Source organism: Abramis brama (assembly GCF_963993115.1).
Source record: "Abramis brama genome assembly, chromosome: 8".
Lineage (NCBI taxonomy): Eukaryota > Metazoa > Chordata > Actinopteri > Cypriniformes > Leuciscidae > Abramis > Abramis brama.
Genome location: NC_139970.1, coordinates 36,066,871 through 36,083,097, shown reverse-complemented (window position 1 = coordinate 36,083,097; position 16,227 = coordinate 36,066,871). Strand labels below are relative to the sequence as shown.

Here is a 16,227-nt window from a genome sequence, read left to right as displayed (position 1 = left end):
TACTGTAATGTTCAAAAGTCTGTTTGTGAAGCTGTTTCATACCTATACATGATAACTGTATATATACAGTTATATAATGTTCCGGTGTAATTTTGTCAAAGGTTTAAAGCTACAATATGTTTGTTTTTTTTCGCCGCCGGGGGTCGCTAACCATTTACAATAACAAAGGCGCCGTAGATTGATGATGCAGTGATAAGCGGAATCATGGAACTTGCCGTCATGCTGATTGATCTAATAATTTTTATGGATGAGTGAAAACATTCATGTTTTTTAACATGACTGTGGTATGAAACAGGGCGCGATCGCTAATGAGAGACAGATATCATCATATCTCACCTGTCTAATAAAGTACACGCAAGAGCTCTGTCAAATTGCCGTGAAGCTCTCGGCATCTCGAAAACGCCACGCTGATATTGATCCTCGTTTTATTTCTCTTTTTGTCCCAAAGTCTGCTTGTCATGCTCCATAATGTTTGAACGAAACAACAGTGTGCCGTGAATCATTGTCATAGGTGAATCATTGTCATAGGTGAATCATTGTCATAGGAATGCGATCGAGATCTTTTTAACAATTAATGGTCCAGCTCTAGATACAGATTCATTTTCAGTTTCTAACATATTCCGCGCACTTGAGTCTGTCAGTCCAGTTTAAACAGCTTCTGAAGGATCCCAGCTCCGGAAACAAGTGGACGGTTTATTTTAATGGCGTCCCAGATCGCTTCAGAGGATGATATGTTTGTTCGGAGAATTTGACTGCAGATTGATTTGTAAACGAGGCACAGTGAAATAGAGAACAACTTTTGTTAAAAGATGAGGCAGCCAATATTTGACCATTTTAAAATTGCAATGCCTGCTCGGCTGTTCGTCGGTATCTGCAACACCATTGGAAAAGCTATGCTGGTCAACCACTAATCTTTTAAATTTGTTCAGCTTGGTGCAGTGCATTCTGGTCTTAGGTGTTTTAGGAGGCAGCATAATTAAGATTCCATGACGCTTAGTAAGGCAGCTCACTAGGCTTTGGAACACAACAGCTGTGTACTAGTAGGAAAATTTAGATTGATTGGGCTTGCATAAGCTTGATTTGTTTTGTTGATCTGATTCCGAGCAACGGAGCGAACGAGATCTGGTTAGCTCTAGTGCTTAGCGCCACCGTTCTTGATTGCTTCGGTTATGTGGACGGGAACAGCTGGAGCACCTCTGAGGACTAATTTTCACATCACGTTCGATCTGTGATTCATTGGTCCCTTTTATCATTGGCATCTGTGTCTGATTTGTTAACTGCGAGATAGATGCAGTTGCTGAGAGGTTTTAGCTTACTAATATCACTCTTTAACCACATGGAGTGTCTTATTTTGTTGGAGGTGATGAATGCACACCTCCCCTTTATTAGTATGGGTAACACACACACACACGCATGTATGTGACGTCTGCGAATGAGACACCTTGGCATTATTGGATTTTCACTTTTTGAGATTAGAAGCTGTGCGCCGACCTAAACAAAATCATTTACATCCAGTGGGAGCGTGAAGAGACTGTGGGCTTGTTTGGGGGGTGTGGGGTGGCTCATGAATCCAAATGAAATTTTATGGACCAGTGGACCTCTTAATTGCCCCCCAGGTGTTATCTGTGCTAAAGCTTAATCTCAACATATATCCCTCTCGACTTTCTTTCATTTCCACCTCTCTTTCCCTAACAGCCAACAGGGACAAATGATCCGACGAGGGGCCGTCACATACTGCTTGCCAAACAGATCCTTTTCGGGTTTGTCCTAGGCCTTAACGTCTCGCTCATCTGATAGTTTTGCATACTAAGTGAGTTGCACTGTTTAAACGAGGTCATAATCTGCAAGCGCTTGAGTGTTTTGAGGCCCTGTCCCTAATGCCACCCTCAAATGTCCTACGCTTTGGCATAAGACAGTGCAGACCTGGCGGGCACTAGTCAGCAAGACCATATGGGTTATAATTGCGTACACATTTGTGACACACTTTAACTTGCTTTGGCATAATTATAGTAAATAAATAACGCCTCTTATGTTGCCCAGGGTTGCATTTCTTTGATCATAAATGGTTAAAAATAACATTGTGAAATATTACAATTTAAAATAATAACCTTTTTCTATTTGAATATATCAGTTAAGATTTTAATTTTCAGCATCCATTAATTCAATTTTCAGTGTCATAAGATCCTAACTCCTTCAGAATTCATTCTAGTATGCTGATTTGGTGCTCAAGAAACATTTCTTATTATTAATAATTAAATTATTTAATTATTAATACAAATTAATAATTATTATTATTGAAAACAGTTGTGCTACTTAATATTTTTGTGGAAACGGATTCTTTGATGAATGGAAAGTTCAAAAGAACAGCACCTGGTTGTAGCAGAATTTTTTTAAATAACAAGCATCTTTACTGTCTCGCTTTTGATCAATTTAATGCTTCCTTGGTGAATAAAAGTTTTTTTTTTTTTTTTTTTAAACTAAAATTATGCTTTATAATAAACCTTGATGGTTGCAAACAGGTACGCAGGACACAGATAACTACAGAACGGGAAAAAGTCCCATGAACAGCTGTAGCATACAAAATCCCATTTATTTAAACAGAAACGCTTCTAATAAACGAATATTAGGAATTTTGCCAGCTACAGCAGTGTGCGGGAAAATAATCTTGATTTCATTACTTGGGAGATTCATAGCAATTCTAAAAAATAAAGATTTTGTTTACTTGCACTATTATAAATACAAAAGTTCTTCAAGAAGAACATTCCATCAAAATTACAAGTAATATCTCTGGCTTATTTTTAGCCAATCAACTCATACACAGATGGAGTAGATCGAGTCCATCAACACCCATAAAGCTTCCCAGTCCTATAGCTCGTCCTGGGTCGACATTTCATTGACTTTTGGTGAAATGGCACAAAGGGGGTATTTTGTGAGCTCCTTTTTAAGTCACAAAATGACAAAAGGGACATCTTTTATTTGTGCATTTCTTTGAAGTTCACAAAACAAATCCACAAAGTGCACCATTTTGTGAGGCTTATTTATTTCAGGTTGGTTGAAGCACCAACTTTTCTGTGTGCATAATGCATTAGCAGGCTTAACAGAAAAACATCTAGGGGATACACAGTATGTCCTTGAAAATGTTTTCTTTTCAATAAAGTGTACTTTGCATAAACTATACATATGTCTGTGTTTCCCAGAAATATGCTTGGCCTGCGGCCGGTGGATTATGCACTGACTCCAGAAATGCAGGAGGTCCTAAGAATGGCCCCGGAACCTTTAACAACCACCCCGAGGCCCCGCGCCAGCCTCAATAAGGTACATGACCCGAACCCTCCGCACAAACAAATAGACACACTGAAAACAAACAGACCAAAATTGCTGATATTTTGCACTTTATCTTGTATGTTGCTTTTAGACCGCATCTGTCAAGAGCATAAATGCAAATTAAGTCTGTGGTATAGTTTATTTGTATTCTTGCAGGCTGCAGGGAGACGTGTGCGGGAGACGGGTCCAGTGGTTCTGATTGACAGTCAGCTGACGCAGACTCAGCAGAAGCAGCTCGCCAAAGCCGCTCAACTCCTTGGAGGAAAACAAGTGAAGTCCTTTTCAAGTGCAGGTACATCTCCTTTGAGTTTTGTTTAAAGGAATGAGTGGGCGCCGGTGTATCATAGTATGAGTCATTTTATATCAGGGTAATGGTATACTCTGCCGTTCAAAAGTTTGGGTTTGGTAAAACATTTTTAATGCTGTCTTTATGCTCTCCATGGCTGCAATTATTTGATGATAAATGCAGTCAAAACAGTTATTTAAATTGTAATAATATTTCACAATATTACTGTTTTTTAATTTATATTACAATTTTATTTTTGTGATGGAAAAGCTGAATTTTCAGCATCATTACTCCAGTCTTCAGTCAAGTCACATGATGAAATCATTGTAATATGCTGATTTGCTGCTCAAGAAACATTTCTTATTACATTAATGTTGAAAAGTTGTTCTGCTTAATTTTTGTGGAAACCGTGATAAAAAGAAAGTTCAAGAAAACAACATTTATTTGAGATATAAATATTTTGTAACCTTAAAAATGTCTTTACTGTCATTTTTGACCAATTCATTGCATCCTTGCTGAATAAAAGTATTTGTTTCTTTCATAAAAAATCTATACATGAAAAAACAAGCAAATTTATGTCTTTACTTATGAAAACAAAATAACACATGAAGACAAAACAGCTTCATATTATTTAACATCAGTTGCAAACAAAATACTCAAAACAGCAAAATTATTATTGATAGTTTTGATTAAATTCTGATTGGAAGAACCACATTCAAAGCCTTTGTAAAATAGCTTTTAATACATTTTGTGAAGTTGAAAATGTTATTTTTCTAACTTTTAAAGTCCAGCATAGTCTAATATCTGTGTTAAAACAATGCACCAATCAAATTAACATGGTGGCAGAATAAGCTTATTTACATGTGCATAAGCATATGAGTGTTTATATTACCAATGGTGTAGGATAGTTTATATGCTAAAAAGTCATAGAAACAGATTTTTTGACATGCTAATTTTGCTTCATATAATCATTTAATACATATTATCATGAAATATGTGGCATTTAATCAGAATAAATTAAAAATGTGATTGCACGTCAGGTCTTAATATTTGTGTCTGCTGAGGATAGAACTATTCTAACACCTCGTGGACGGCTCAGCCCTTGGAGACGACAACAATGAAACATTTTCTGAGCAGTGAATTGAAGTGTCTCTTCTTTCTTTGCCTTTCTTCCATCACATAGAAGAGCATTACAAGGCATCCAGCTGGAGCATAAGAGGGATATTATGAAATCATACATTATAAAACCAGCACTTTCAGTGACAAATGTAGCTCTCGCAGAGTCTTTCGACGACTCCAGAAATCACACCAACAGACAAACAATGTGCAATGTCTCATCTTCTAAGCAATCAAAGTTGAAACAGAGTAGAATTAAAGTAATTGAAGTGGTTTCTCATAGGCTGCACAAAGCTGAACAAGGGCAAAATGCAATTTTCTCGAAGAATGTAGACTGCGTTTGTCACAACAAAGAGGGGAGCTTTGCGTTTTCTAGAATTAAAATGATCCCTAGGGCTTGGCGAAGTGTAGCATACTACTTCTATATTAGGTGCTTCTATGTAGTGTCTTTGTTTTTCTGAAACATCTATTAACTTTTTGCATGTTTTGTAAGATTCCCCTATCTGTTAAACACATTTTATTAGATTGTCCTGGACTTAATACAAGTAGAATGCTCTTTTATGAAGTTACCTCCCTTAAGTACTTATTTAGTAAGATTATGCCTGAAAAGGTTTTGGATTTTTTTTTTTATCATGTTAATTTAAAAAAATGTTTTATAATATGACTTGCTGTTTTTGTTTGTTTGGTTTTTATTGTATTTAAATGATATTTGTTTGTAATTTCATTTTTGCCATGAAAATAGCTTTGAATGCTGACATGGCACTAAATAAAACAATCTGAATCTTATACATATATTGTGTGCAGTGTTGCACATCAATTGTATGAAAACTATAACTATGTGAAAAACAGTTTGGTAAATTAAATAAAACGCAAAATTAAAATATTCACAGAGCCCTTAAAGGAACATGGTGATGGAATAAAAAATATGAGATGGGAGAAAAAAATGTCAATGCTTTTGCTTTGCCTTTGAGAAACTTTGCGTTCGCTCGCAAAGGACTCAAAAGTTTCTCAGGACGCAAAACATTTGCTAGAGAACGCGAAAGCATTGACATTTTCATCTAATTTTTTTTTCCATCATCATGTCCCTTTGATTGAACTTTTTTTTTTAAGGCAGCATGAACAACAATAAAACAATTTTGTGTGTGTAACTGAAATAAGTTTGAGTTGAAGTACTTAAACTGAAATAAAAATAAACTGAAGATAAATAGAAATAAAAAACTAATACAAATGACAACGGCACATAAAATTACTAAAAACTGGAACTATAAAAATAAAAATTGCCACATTTGATGATCATGAATGAATGAATTCAAGTGAGCTTTAGACATAACCAGTGAATATTTAATGATTACAATGCTTAGTTCTCAATAGAAATGAATACAGATGTAATATATTACCATATTACTAGTCATTTATTTATTTATTTCTTGTGATTAATTGCTTCACTCTTTGATTAAATGTCTCTCCAGTCACCCATGTGGTTGTACCAGATGTTCCCATCATGCCCTCTACCCTGACCACACTGCAGGGAGTCCTCAACGGCTGCTGGATGCTCCGTTTCAGCTGTAAGTGCACAATAATGAGTCAAAGCTTTAGATAAGATAGTTTATGCTTAGTTTGATAAGTCTGCATGAATATTAGTACTATTCAAATGTCTCTATCTGAATATAATCTCTTATAATATAATTTAACTTTAATACAGTCCCCAAAGTAATAGGGTTACTTGCGCCTGCTAACGTCCAGATTTGCAAACATGCGTTTTGGTGAGCATTTACTCTGTGTTGTTCTTGATGAGCAAAGTCTATTTCGATTGGACAAACCATATGTTTGGAAATGGTTTTCTATTCCATTTAATGCAGCTATAAATTTAGCATGTGGTCCTTTTCTCGTGAATTAATCAGCGATGGATATTTCCATACGATTTCTCACATCTTCAGTTTAATAGTGAAAATCAATAGACTGGGTTGAATAGGTTGAAGCCATGCCCATTTAGTTCTGATTCAAGTAATCCCTTCCTTTTTTGAGTCTGCCTTCTGTGCTGAATTCATTTCGCTCTATGTGTGAGCAACATCAGTAGTGCACGGCCATTCTCGCATGCAGCCTAGAGGGATCATTGCTGGTGAGGTTTGCTATCCATTTTTAATATCCAGCCCACAATAGACAACACCTTTTGAGGGCAGTTTTACGGCATTATCTATCAGTTCTCCCTATAGATACGAACAGTTGTAAAAGCCTTGTGGAAATGTTACTTGCTGGATATTAGAAATGCTTGATGTATCATGATTTAAATGTATAGTGTGTTTCAAGTGCTCCAGATTCACTTTTTCACATTCACCTAATTTAAAGCATTTCTAACCTGCTCTAGTTATTATGCAAATCTCTAATAAGGTAAAACTGGGTTAACGAAAGGGACATGACTGAATGCATTACATATGTAAAAACTATTGTCAGCTACACACTAAAACTCTAAAGCTTTATTATCATTATTATTATTAATTATAAATATTACTTATAATATTTAATAGTAGTGATATAATAAGAATCATATTTAGAATAAGAATGGAAATGTTGTAAGAATGGAAAAGCTTTTTTATATAACAATATTTTCATATAATTGTATTGCTGTTACATTTCATAATTATTAATAATATATTAATTATAATATTATTGAAGTGATAAAAATACAAATCTGAATAAGAATAATAATGGAAATATTGTAATGCATTACAGAAAAAAGTGTTCCATTTTGCATAACAATACTTTCAAATACTAATAATCATATTATATAATTCAGTATTAATTTAAATAATACTGTTATTTAATCAATGTTTTCATATAATAGTTTAATATAATTATTATTATTCATAAAAATATTACAATATTTTCAACTTGTGTGTACTTGAGTATACCAGGCATTGCGTTCTCTTGTATATTACATGTGCTGGAGTGCAAGCATCAGCAATAATTTGCTGGTTGCAATTCATTTAACAGCCACCGGTGTCGCTAATAACAAGGATTTAATAACAAGGGTTTCTGAATTCTACATATAGCCCCTTGAAATTGGAGACTTTGTTTTTTTACCCTTCAATCTTTGCAGCAGTACCATGAGATGTTGCATTTTTATTACATCGCCATTTAAATGACATTGCAATGCGATTTTTGTGCAACATTAATTAATGTCTTAAATGGAGGAATGGGTGAGTGTACATCATTCAGTTTAGCTCTCTGTGCCACACTGTATGAGCTCTTGATGTTCTGCCTGAGCTTTTCTGTATGGGTCTCCATGGCTCACTGTATCACGGTTCAGTGCCCATGAGTGTGTGAGCTGCCAGCGCCATGATCCACAGCCACCCACCGCACACACGCTTGCTGAGCTTCGATGTCTCCCATCATTGTGAATCTAATTAGCTAATATGCTAATGGCTCTTTGGTGCTCGGCTAACAACCTGGCCCTATCGTCCAGAGAGAGAGTCGGATTAACCCTGGGATGTAACATTCTCACCGCCACCGCCCTCACAGGGACCCGGGAAATGAACACCATAATTAAAGAGGCAGAGGAAGTGCAATTACAGCTTATGATTACTATGGAGGTTTCTGAGTGTGCCTGCACTCGTTCCTATAGGTGTTTTGAGACTATAGGCTTGGCTGGTTATAGAGATAACGATACACATTGACTCTTTGGATGCAGGAATACTAATCCTGCTAATGGCTCAGTGGCACACTTCCACAACGGAATGCAAAGTTTTAATCTAAAGTGGGTTATTCCATTACGATAAGAGACTACAGTGGGATGTGGACAACAATGGTTGGTTACCCCTCCAATTTGATTTTCGTTCCTGGCCCGTTTCCACTTGGTATTGTGTTTTTTTATTTATTTTTTTATTCTATATTAGTATTATTAAAAAGTATGAAAATATTTAATGAACAACATTTTGATAGACTGAATTAAAATTAAAAGGGTTGAAAAGCAAACTTAAGGTCATGCTTATTTTATGTTAATAATAATGTTAAAAAATTCTATAAATAATTTTACAATTCCGAGGTTCCTGGCTGTCCTGGAAGGAGTTATGGATGACGAACCTAGCTGAATGGAGAAGTTGTAATGAAGTGTCGGGGTGGCTGAGATCACATGCTGTTCTGTCTTTGCAAGGGTGAGTTGAAGGTGGTGGTCCTTCATTCAGCAAGAAATGTCTGTCATGCAGACTGAGATGCGGCCAGCTACCATCGGATCATCTGGCTGTAATGAAAGGTAGAGTTGTATGTCCTCAGCATAGGAAAAGCCAGGTTTCTGAATGACAGATCCTAGTGATGTCTGTTACGGCTGTCTCATGTACCACAACATAAAAGAGGCAAACAACAAATTCTTCAAACATTAAACCAATTTATTTATAAAACAAGAAAACAATTGGTAGATATAGATGGAGAAGAGAAGTGGTCCAAGTTGCAACATCTAGCTAATTGGGGTGCCTCAGGGCTCAGTGCTTGGACCACTTCTCTTCTCCATCTATATCTACCAATTGTTTTCTTGTTTTATAAATAAATTGGTTTAATGTTTGAAGAATTTGTTGTTTGCCTCTTTTATGTTGTGGTACATGAGACAGCCGTAACAGACATCACTAGGATCTGTCATTCAGAAACCTGGCTTTTCCTATGCTGAGGACATACAACTCTACCTTTCATACTTTCACTCACCCTTCAAAGACACCCTGAAGGACCTACTTGAGAGGTAAGACTTGAACCACTAGAGTGAGATTCCCATTGTCATGATGGTTGACAGGAGGATCTGGTGGTTAACCATGTCAAAAGAAGCAGACAGATCCAGCAAGATGAGTACTAATGATTTGGAAGCTGCTTTTGCCATTCGCAGAGCTTCAATAACCGAGAGCAAGGCAGTCTCGGTTGAGTGGCCGCTTTTGAAACAAGACTGGTTGTTGTCCAGAAGGTTGTTCTGTGTGAGAAAGGTAGAGACTTGCTTGAACGCGACTTGCTCAATTGTCTTAGCAATGAATGGAAGAAGGCATATCGGCCTGTAGTTTTCTAAAAGTGCTGGACTTAGAGTGGGTTTGTTAACCCTTAAACAGGCAAGAGTGGAAAATGATCAACAAAAAGTAATTTCATGTCACTTTATATCATCTGAACTTAGATAAAACATATCCAAAGGAATTTTTTAAATATTTGATATAGTTTGGATTTTATGAGTTGTATCTCCTAGGTTACATTGCCCTATTATGGTATAAAAAAAGCCAGTCATCAATATTTCTATGATTTATTTGTTGCAAAAAAATTTTATATGCTAAATATATATTGATATTTCTAAGTGTCCTTAAATTGAGGCATACACATTTCTTGTATTTTTACTGAGCTGAATTGTTTTGTCTTCAACCTCAGGGCAACTCTAGCCCTTGAGGTCCACTGTCCTGCAGGGTTGATCACCCCTGTTCTACAATAAAATTAGCCGTGTGAAACCCTGCAGTAAAAATGCAAAGATGGAGTTAACTGAGCTTAATAATGTCAGTGTTATCTGTGAATATTAACATTTTGCACAATTGTTTAACTCAAAATACATAGATTGAGAAGGGGGACTGTGTACAGGGGATCTCACAATGTATATAAGGATCTTCCCTATAGGGCTCCGGTCCTGGAACAAGATTTCTACTGATGATCAAAAAAATTAGCATATCAAATTTGAACCAAGTCATGTAGGGTGACCACCATCAAACAAACCAAATGTGGGACGATTATAAGTTTGTGTGGGACATTTTACCAACACTAAACATAAACCACCCCTGTGTTTCTGCAGCCTTCAGACTGATTATTTTTAAAGATGGATTTTTTTGTTAGTTTTTTTAATTATTATATAATGTCTAACTTAATAAAAACATTTGAATTCTGCCTTTCAGCTGATAAAAATTCTTTGTTCTTTAGTCCCTTCCAGAAAACACCATTAGCCTACATCACAATGTAACATAACATGTCTTTATTTGACACGTCATTTAAATTCAACATCACTGAGCCCAAAGGCAGCAGGCATCATGCAGATAACTATTTTATAAACAGTTCTGACCAAGTTAGATCATTGACAGTCTTATATATTAAGAATATATTAAACCAAAAACTTTAATATTTTTAGAAAGGATGTGAATTTAAACAACCATAGCAGGCAACAAGTTGATATATTCTGTTAAATTAAATAGTTTAATTTAATTAGTTATTAATTATTTAGTTATTTAACAATTAAGTTCATTTTAATTGACCGAATTATCCATTTGTTTTCTGACAGGAAACACATGGAACGAATCACCAGTCCACATTTTGATTGACAGCTGTCACAACCTACTAGTGACCGTGTTTACTCCTTTCTTTTCAACCATTGGATAGGATTTTTAAAAAAAAGGCTGTTGTGTTTGTACTTCTGATGAAGCGCTGTTAAATAGCCTATAGGTGAAAAACTACACCGCAAAAAGAATAAATAAAATGCTTTCTTAAAAAGGCAAAAGAACGCATGCACGTTTTCTTAATATAATAATTAAAAACCAATAGACCGATGAAAATGCGGGACATATTCTCAATATGCGACGTGCGGGACAAGGGGTGAAAATGCTGTGCGGTACAACGCAAAGCGGGACGGGTGGTCACCCTAAAGTCATGTGACCCACATACTACAAACAGACTCATCTATGATAATGATAACAGAACTGGATGAAAAATTCTTTCTCATGCATCCTACAAGAGATTAAAGAATACGTATCCTGTTGCCTGTTTAGGGGTTAAGCAGTGGGGTTATCTGAGCCTGCTTAAATGCTGTGGGAAAGGTACAAGTGTGAAGTGCAGGTACAACAGAAGAAGAAATGGCTTGAAGCAGATGAGTGGGGATAGGATCAAGCGGACAGGAAGTAGGGTGATTTGGAAAGCATGAGTTTGGAGACTTCTTCCCCCGAGAGCAGAGAAAAAGATGGGGAGAGTGTGTGTGTTTACTGTTAATATGTGTTTGTCAGTTTGTGGTGTGGAGATTTGGCCACTTATTGTTGTTGTCTTTGATGAATAGAAAGTACAAAAGAACAGCATTTATTTGAAATGGAAACATTATTAACATTTTGTAGCATTATAAATGTCTTTACTGTTAAAATGCATTTCAAAAATAAATCTTACTGACCTTTTAAATGTGTATGTGTGCATATATAATTTTTAATATATATTCATTTGAATTTGTTTAAAATACAGCTTATTTTTAATTATATATATATATATATATATATATATATATATATATATGAACACACACACACACACGTATATTTATAAATATTATTCAAATAAAGGCAAATGACAAACTCTTATAACCCTGTTTCAATATAAAGGCAGACTTTCAGTTAGAGAAGCCAATGAGTGATCGAGCTAGCATCTTTGCTCTTCTCTTTAACTGCTTCATAAATATTTTTAGATGCTCTACAAGGTGCTCATTTATTCCCCTTGTCCTTTTTCTGTCATTCTCATTGGAACAACAGACAATAGCTGCCTGTTACTCTAGAGCTCTTCAGTCAAGAAAGAGCCATTTCAGCCAGACGTACAACTAGGGCAAACTGAGCAGAACGCTATCAAATAGTTGTAAACAAGTTCAGCAGGCGAAAAAGGCTTGTGATGGAGGATTTGTTTTTTTATATATGTGTGAAGCAGAAGCTGTTTTTTTTTTTTTTTTGGACAGCCTTGTGCAGCAGAGAGATCACTTGTAGTGTATTGTGCTGAAGACATTTTGTGAAGAATTATACCTGACAGAAATGAATAAGAGAGAAAATGAGAGATCATCCCCTCTAGCTGTGCGTCTCCTGCCCTGAAGATCTTGTCCTGCTCTGTTACTTCTCCCAAGTAAAAGTTGTAAAATACAGCATAAGACTTGCAGAATTTAAGTGCACGTTGCATCACTGCTGTTGTACATATTTGCCTTGAAACTTTTACACTTAGAAGTTCACCCGAAAAATGAAAAATCTGTCTTTATTTTCTCGCCCTTGTGCTTTTTTTCTTCCCCCGTCAAACAAAAAAGGGAGCAGCTTTTTTCCATTTGACTGTCATTCTTCAAAACAGACCAAAAACACAGTAAAAGAACTATAATAAATGTATTAGCCACTATATTTTTAGTATTATGTAGCCATACAATATCTTTGTGTGAGGATTTTTTATTTCAAAATAACTCCTTTTATATTCCACAAAAGAAAAAAAAATAGCATACAGGTTTAAAATGACATGAGGGTGAGTAAATAATGACAGAATTTTCATTGTTGGTCAACTATCCATTTAAAATGCTGATGTATAGCTGCTAAGTTGATCTGTAATGTTTCGCTCTCTTTTCCAGGGGTGTGTTGTAGCCTTCAGGCAGGCAGCTGGGTCGGGGAGAGCGAGTACGAGGCAGGTGACGGCCCCCTGCGTGCCCGTGCGAACAGAGGCAGCCTGGTGAGTGACAGGCCGACATGTGAAGGTTCTAACAGTTATCGACACATTTTCCTCTCCAGAGAGGAGGAATAATGGCTGAGTGAAACCCTCTCTTGGTCCTGCTCTTTAATGGTCTCTCATTGTCAATCTGCCATGTTGATCTGTTCTCCTCAGGCTGGCTTGGCTTTTATTACTGACTGTGCTATGGATTGTGGCTTGTTTAAAAAGCCACACACTTCCTCGAGGACAGGGAATTCAAAGGGAGTCAACACACTTGTGACTTTCTGAGAGGACTGCATTGTGAGACAATATAGGGCACTGGTGATCTCCCTAGGCCACGGTGTACTGCTTAAATGCAATGCAGCAAAGAAGCCAAGCTTGCTGTTCTGCTCCGATTGCTAAGAAGACTCGTGACGCAGTTTAATAGCAGCATCTTTGCAGTCATTTAACATAAAAAACGCAGGGTTTTGGATGCGTGGTAGGACGAGGTGATATTTTCACAGTACATTCTTGATTATTTTGATGGTTATGTAAAATTAAGCAACATTTGTAAACATCAAAATGGCTTTACATTCTATTTGTCCATGATGGTTTCTGAAGGCCAGCTGCGGAAGCATTCGTCTAATTACTTGCGATTTATTATGTTCGTATTAAGATGTTTTAATTGCACTTGTGATTCAACCTTCAGTTGCAAAAATGCTGCTTGATAGGGCAAGTTTGAATAAATTCAGATTAAAACTCTGATTTGATGATTTTGCATCATCACTTGAAAATTATCACAGAAGGTATTGAATATTTTGGTAAAAATATGTGGGTAATTATGAAAGTTTATTACTGTAAATTGTTATATTGGTGCATATATATATATATATATATATATATATATATATATATATATATATATATATATATATATATAATATATGTGTGTATGTATATATATGTATATATATGTATATATATGTGTGTGTATGTATGTAGGATATGATGTATATAATATCATAACAATACATACACTACAAACCAAAAGTTTGGGATTTTATTAATGTTTTTTAAAGAAATTTAGTGCTCACCAAGCACTAGATTTTAACTTTTATTTGAAAAATGTATTTTTGTTATTCTATTTGAACCAATTTTAGTATGTAATTTATCCATTTGACGGTAAAGCTGAATTTCAGTGTCACATGGTCCTTCAGAAATCGTTCTAAATTGCCGATTTGGCATGTTTGTGGAAACCATGATTTTTTTCCAAGATTTTTTGATGAATAGAAAGTTTTTTCAAATATACATTTATTTCAAGTATATATATAATTTTTGTAAGTGTAAAAGTCTTTTGTGTCACTTTTGATCAATTTAATTCATCCTTGCTGTATAAAATGATGAATTTCTTAAAAAAAAAAAAAAAAAACTTGCAGGAAAAGCAGATGGAAAGAATGTGTTCCATTTAATGAATTGTGCAGTTTTTTTTTGTGTGATTGCAAGTGTGTCCTGGTTATCGTGTAACTGTAATGACGTGAGACAAGCATGTTGACCTCTCAACAAGTGTGTGGCAGTGACCCACATCTTACATGCATCTTACAGCTCCCCTGAGCTGGCATTGTCCCAGAACCATCCAGACCACACCAGAGCAGAAACCTGTCACTTAACCCCAGATGACCTGCCAGATACTTTCATTAATGGCAGAGAAAGTGGCTCAGACTTTCACTGAACCATAATGTAGCACTTTTTTTTTTTTTTTATATATGTTTTTATCTCTTTGTGGCAGGTAGTTAGTTACCCTTTTAGTTGTGAAGTGCTCTATTTTAAGGGTTTCTGTGGTCATGGAATAATCAGGGAAATTTTTATAAAATTCCCTGAAATTTGAATCAAATTTTTAATCGGCTAGAAATCAGGACTGGAAAAGTCTTGGAAATGTATTGGTCAAAAATGAAAACCAGTGTTCATGCATCCCCTTTAAAAATGCAAATATTTCTGTCTGAATTGTGACTTGGCAGTTCGCACACTTCAGAGACATTGAGCTTTGTTGCTCGTGGGAATTGTGGGTTCAAATCTGGCGTGTTTTGTGACCCAGTCAGCTTTCTCCCTCTTTTTTCCAATATTTTCCTGTCACTTCCACAATCAAAATGTCAAAGGCTCAACAAAATGCCAATAATTACAATGCAGGCCATTTTAGGACGTCTTAAATTATTACTCGGGAATTGTATTGATGCTTTATGTACTAAATTGTTCTCCTTTTCTCATACATCTTTAGCTGCCTCCACTCTTTGATGGCTGCTTCTTCTACATGCTGGGCTCCTTCCTCAAACCGCCTAAACATGAGCTCCTTCAGTTAGTGAAAGCAGGAGGAGGTCAGCTTCTGAATCGCCAGCCCAAGCATGACAGTGATGTCACGCAAACCCTGAGCGCAGCGGCCTACCATGCTCAGCCGGGTTCAGACCAGATTCTCTGCACCCAGTATATCTTATATGATCCTCAGAACTCCTACAAACCCCAGAAGGTCCGGATAGGTAAGGTGTGGTCGGCTCCATCCACGTGGCTTCTGGACTGCATAGCTGCCTTCCAGCTCCTGCCTGTGCCGGAGCCCTAGACAACATATCCTTGCTGTGCAACTGTGTTTCAACTTCAAATAACAACAATCAAATAAAACCTATTATCTGTATAAAAGAAATGAGTTTTTATTGGTATCTGAAGATAGAGACATCATAATTGCTCTGTTTTCATCAAGCCTTTGTATGCGAGGCAAAATAAAGGGCCTGACTATCCCCTGAAGATTCAAGTCACGTGGCAAATCTCTCGAGAAAGTATTTGCACGCTTTTTAGAGTCTATTGTGCTTGTTCTTTTTTTCTCGGTCAAATTATGCCATCCGAAAGCTAGAAAAAAATTGAAATGTTTGCCATTGTTAGGATACGACCTATTTGGAGCAGCTTGCGTGCCAACCGTTCAGAGATCTCATGGGATTTTGTTTTATATTTCCCCCAGACAAAACTTACATCTTCATCAGACTTTAAAATGCTATGCTAATTGCTTAGATGGCTTTTGTTTAAAAAAACCCAAATGATATTCATATAGACCAGGA

General features: G+C 36.1%; 1 protein-coding gene across 2 annotated transcripts in view; it reads left to right on the top strand.

Moving 5' to 3' along the window:
- Window positions 1-15,911, top strand: part of bard1 (BRCA1 associated RING domain 1) — a 41,326-nt gene extending 25,415 nt beyond the window's left edge. For both annotated transcript variants that reach the window (XM_084121263.1, XM_084121264.1), the window contains 5 exons: window positions 3,198-3,315; window positions 3,481-3,616; window positions 6,196-6,291; window positions 13,074-13,171; window positions 15,402-15,911. In XM_084121263.1, coding sequence (XP_083977389.1) covers window positions 3,198-3,315; window positions 3,481-3,616; window positions 6,196-6,291; window positions 13,074-13,171; window positions 15,402-15,737 — 784 coding nt within the window. In that variant the 3' untranslated portion in view covers window positions 15,738-15,911. The remainder of the gene's footprint in view (window positions 1-3,197; window positions 3,316-3,480; window positions 3,617-6,195; window positions 6,292-13,073; window positions 13,172-15,401) is intronic.
- The last annotated feature ends 316 nt before the right edge of the window (window positions 15,912-16,227 follow it).